The 5265-nt window shown below is 30.8% G+C and overlaps 1 protein-coding gene across 1 annotated transcript; it reads right to left on the reverse strand.

Annotated features, from left to right (window-relative positions):
• Positions 1 to 482: 482 nt before the first annotated feature.
• LOC122611132 (peroxidase 12-like) lies at positions 483 to 4643 on the reverse strand. Its single transcript, XM_043784105.1, has 3 exons — positions 4367 to 4643; positions 1261 to 1455; positions 483 to 1169 (listed from the first exon to the last, which is right to left on the reverse strand). Exons 1-3 carry the CDS (start codon positions 4616 to 4618, stop codon positions 549 to 551), a joined length of 1068 nt encoding a protein of 355 aa, XP_043640040.1. The 5' UTR covers positions 4619 to 4643; the 3' UTR covers positions 483 to 548.
• Between the last annotated feature and the right edge of the window lie 622 nt (positions 4644 to 5265).

The following is a 5265-nucleotide window of genomic DNA, read 5'->3' on the forward strand; positions in this document are numbered from 1 at the left end:
TAAATGCTCATTGAACATCTTTTCTTGCACTTCAATTTTGATGGATTAAAAAATAATATTGTAATAGTATAAGATAGTTTTGGAGTAGTTAGTGAGCTAAATATATTATTAAATTTATAAATAATGAGTAGTAGTTAAGTATGATTAACAGAAAACTACAATATAGCTTATCGTAGAACCATCTTTTAATTATTTTATTTTTTAAAGATAGGAATCGAATATCATAACGGGGTTTAACTATATTGTCTTAAATAGATTCACTTAGAGAGCATCCTTCATCCTTCACCTAATACGTAATAAAAGGAAAACCTCGTAATAATCCGCTCAAAAACGTGAAAACGTATTAGGGGAAAAACTTTAAATGCAAATAGAAGTACATGGCAAGTAGATGTCATAGTGTTCGATCTTATCTAGATACAATAGAAGTAAACATTGATCACAATAGCTAGCACATAAACAAGATAAAACCAAGACATGTATAATTCTCGGAAATCTTGCATATTATTTATTTCGACAAAGCTATATATTCATAAATACAAAACATCACTCTAGTATGATGCCAACTTCTCATCTTGGCCATCCTCCATGTTCGGCAATATGAACAAGTCATTTGAGTTTCTTCGTGAGCAATTTCCTCGTATTTCCCCTTGTGTGCCAGTCAACACGCTCAATTGCCCCATCTTTATCATTGCATTCACAAAGTTTTCAAAAAACAACGATTGATTAACGGCAAAGTTTGTAACGATAGTCCTTGTCGTGCTATTCGTGTAAAGATCTTGGTCCGAAGTAAAAAGCCCTTGCCGATTCATGAGGTCAACATAATACCTATTATCAAACACATTTGGGGATCTTATGTCCATATTAGTAGTGTTGGTTGAGTTAGCAGCCTTGCACGTTAATCTTAGGTTGTTGAAAAATGTTTGGTCCATAGATGGATCGCGTGTTGGATATAGCCGGTTTGTGAAAGAAGTACAAGTGGCTCTCCCGATCGTGTGGCCTCCAGAGAGCGCGACCACGTCCGTAGGAGTGAACCCTTTTTGAGAAAGGGAACTTAAAATCACGGACGCGTTTGCTGTGGGCGGAGGAAGGTTGGCTAGTGTTACATTTTGAGTAGCAAAGTTAAGCCCATCTCGTCTTCCTAAAGGTAAGCTATAATTTGGGCCACCGGACTACAAACATCACATAAATAAAAATTTGTTACTTTGTGTCATATATTATAATATTACAAGATTGAATAGATTAGACATATAATTTAGTTACCAGAAACACGGCGTCCCGGGCAGCAAGGGCAGTAATATCGGAACATGAGACTACTCGGCCACAAGCGTTGTGTACAAGCCGACGAAGATTTTCTATGATCACGAATGCTTGTGCTCGTAAACTCAAGTTCGGTGGCGCATTTTTCTCGCTTGGTCCACTGGCTGAACCATCGAGCAATACAGAACCATCACAACCCTGAATTTTTGAAGTTTATATATGAGTCAAAGAAAAATTAGAAAACATTTTTAATTAAAACTATACACATGTTAATAATTAATACTTCATTTCAGTTTTAAATGATGAATTGATAGGTTAGAAGTGAAATAAAAAACAATGTAATATTTGTCTTTAAAAACATATTGTAAATAATTAGAAATATGTATATATTTTTTAAAGTTAGTCAATATATATTTATTAAAAAATTCTCTCGCGCGCTAGACTATTATTCATTATCGACTACGTAACCTGGATTACGAAACCACTACTATCAATATTCAAAATCTTACACAAAAAATAACAAACATGTTGAACAACATTAAATTGGTTCATATCCTATTAAGGTGTAAAGAGATCGTCACATTCTATTCTATGTTTATTAAAGAGCAACAATATGTCCCTCCACGTGACACATCTTAATTATTAAAAAAAATTTATGACATGTATATATTTTTAACCGGGTTCGCGTTAAAGAGCTCCTTTGAAATAAAAATGTATATTTTAGATACCTGATGGGGAAAACCTCCTATTAATCCGTTCGAAGGCACGACGATTAATAGGGGCCGATAAACTTTCCGCGGCAAACTTGAACCCGAGTACTAAACTCAAACCAAGCCATCATAAAAGGACTTTTTATGTACTTTCAACACTTTAACACAAAATCTCTTGAATAAAAAGACGATCTTTTAATATTGAGCTAAAGCTTAAATACAACATGTATACAACATAGTGTGCATGTAAACCATACGAAGCGTTTGTAGTAAATTATTTTAGTTAGTCAAAAACAAAATTACATCATGTCAATCCATGATAATTCTCAAATGAAGAACATATCTTGATCTATAAATTAACCACTTAATTAATCTTTGCTTGAAGTAACTTTAGAATATTTTTTCTTATATATATTGTTTATCTTACTCTTTAATGTTTTATAAAATCCTACAGTATTAAATTGTAAACATTAAATAATAATACTGGATGTGATTGATTTTTCGAATTAAAAAAAGTGATTTTTGTTTAAAAATAATAAATTTGAAACGAAAAAAAGTAAATCGAGTAACTTCCAAGTTTCAATCAATGAAATTGGCATGGGTCTATTTGTTATTAATATCCTCTATAGTCTATAATAGTGTCTCACAACTCTTACAAGAAAGACCTCAAAAATCAACGAATTGTACCTTTGAAATTAAGAGGGGGCCGATAGAAAGACCAAAATGTTCTGTCAAGATTACCTTATATCTGCTTTAATAATTTTAGACTCTTAAATACAACCCACATTATATTTACAATACCTTTTTTTAACAAAATAATAATAAAAAACCAACTGACTCATTATTATAAATTAGCAAGAACGACTAATAAAAGTCTACAATTTTGTCGGCCGGCCAGGATAAATATACATGACATGAAATTCAGTCAGTTCAATATAAAATTAAAACTTGCATGAAGACTTTGAAAAATTATAGTCTGGTTATGGAAAGTGATCTATACTAACTACAAAAATAATATGTTCGCATGAGGTACGTTTTTTAATGACCTGTGTCTTAAAGTTGTTGATCAAACATTATAATACAAATGTGTCATATACGAGTATTACTTTTGTTTAAATGACCTACTATAGTATGATCATAAACGTGTATCATACTGAACTTATCCTTAAGATGCTAGTCTAATGATAAAAAAAATATATGTATATACATATATATATCCAAATTAAGTCCTATAAAATGTTCGTTTAATTATAACATTATATGATTTATTTTCTCTCATATATATTTATATATCATAAGATTAATATTGATCGAGCTGTCCGATAATTAATTGGTTATCTATATTTTCACATTAGAATTATTGGAATTTCCCGTTAGAAGTTCTGGAAATGGACAAAATCTAACAAATAGTATTGGACACATAGTATTGGACACATGCTCTAGCCTCTCCAAGTTTAGAAAGTATTCAAAGTTACCCGTTAAAGATGGCGATCATGATCATAGGGTTGTTATTAATTCGTTGTTTAAGTTTTGACTACGCTTTTTATGAAAAATAGTATTTCTACAAAATGTTCTAAGTTAAGTTGGAATAAATATCTACCACCTTTTTTTTTCCTCAACATTAAGTCGAAACACGACATCGATATCGATCGGGGAAACTTCACCGTATAATGGTGAAATCTTGCAGGTACGCTAGAAAACGAGATGTTGACCATAGGCCGTTACAATTATTCAGAGGGAAAAACCCCAAAGATTGTCATCCCTATAATCGAAGTCAAAACCTTAGGTAAAAATGAGAGTGCCTTTGACTAGTTGGACTTATCATCTACATATTAATTACTGGTGGGCACATCTACATAAATATAGCTTAAATTGTAGATTTTGTGTATATATCTTATCAAGATCAATATATCAAATTATCAATCTATCTATATCTATATCTATATATGTGTATATCATATGGTTAAATGCCAGGGATATGATATAGTCCATCCTAGCATATTTCAAAAATTAACTTCAATACTATACGGTCCCCTTGCATATATTTGTTTCAGAGACCACTCATAATATATCTATATCTAAATATTTACATAGATTTTGTCTAGCCACTAATAATAGTTTTTCATTTGAATAGATTTTGTCGCATACAAGATATGAAAAAAAGAAAACAAAAAAACTCTAAAATCTAAAAAGTTAAAGTGAGATCGAATATGTTATAGCTTCAAGTTGATCTTTAAAGCGATCGATACCCTAGCTAACTATCTAAGAAGATTTTAATTAAATGGTCACTTTTTTTTTTAATATAAAATTGCTTGAATTGATGTACCAAAAGAGTGATATGATCAATGTAATTCTTGATCCAAAAAAACAATAAATTAAAAGAAGCTAGACGTACGTACTTGAACAAAGCAATCATGGAAGTGAACTCGAAGCAAACCCGCAGCTTGGCCAATATCGGAAGCAAAAACCGTCTGAAGGTTTTGTCGAATAATGGTTTCGAGCTGAGGACAAGTGGTTTGGTAGAATGTATACGACAGGCCTGGCGCCGGTGCCGGAGTTTGTGCTTCTAAAGCTATCAAGTTACATGATAATAATACAATGATGATGAGTGTAAGTAATAAGCTTGAAGCTTTAAAGATAGAGATGGCCATGAGTTAATAATGTGTAGGGGCTTGTGGCTTTGTTCAGTATTTATAGCCAATTAACTACGTGAAATTAAAGAAAGACGTACGTGAATATGGTTGCAAGCAAGCATATTCTAATTAAGTACATGTTTTATATATATATATATAATATACTCGTATTTTTTAATAATAAACTTAGTTAGAGACATTTTGACTATTAAATTAAAATAAATAATCAAAATTTATTATCTTTGTATCCTGAATATTGATTTTATTTCATTGATTTTGAGTATAATTTTAAAGGATCTTAATTCTATATTTTTGTTTCCATGATAATTAATAGTATGATCGATGATCATTTTTCTTGACCCGATGATAGTATTTTTGTTTCATGAGAAAATATTTAGAGTTCCATTATATTTTTGATATTAATATATATCTAATAATTTTTTAGGTTATGCATGTATACGTAGTTTAAGGGTGGGGTATGAATAGCAGTCTTAAAACGAATACGTATATAATTAAGTGATTGATCATTTATAAAGTTAGTTGGTCATGAGATGGAATGATGAATGCAATGGACTTCACGCAAAATGCAGTTCACATATATATTGTCATTCATAAATCATAGTCTCATTATTTAATATATTAATTATAGAATTTTCATAAAGATG

The sequence above is a fragment of the Erigeron canadensis genome, chromosome 8 (genome assembly GCF_010389155.1).
Source record: "Erigeron canadensis isolate Cc75 chromosome 8, C_canadensis_v1, whole genome shotgun sequence".
NCBI classification, from domain to species: Eukaryota; Viridiplantae; Streptophyta; class Magnoliopsida; order Asterales; family Asteraceae; genus Erigeron; species Erigeron canadensis.

Coding starts and splice junctions, on each gene's coding strand:
- LOC122611132 (XM_043784105.1), bottom strand. CDS start 4,618: ATGGCCATCTCTATCTTTAAAGCTTCAAGCTTATTACTTACACTCATC. Junction 1,456..4,366: donor TCCATGATTGCTTTGTTCAA/GTACGTACGTCT, acceptor TCAAAAATTCAG/GGTTGTGATGGTTCTGTATT. Junction 1,170..1,260: donor CCCGGGACGCCGTGTTTCTG/GTAACTAAATTA, acceptor TGATGTTTGTAG/TCCGGTGGCCCAAATTATAG.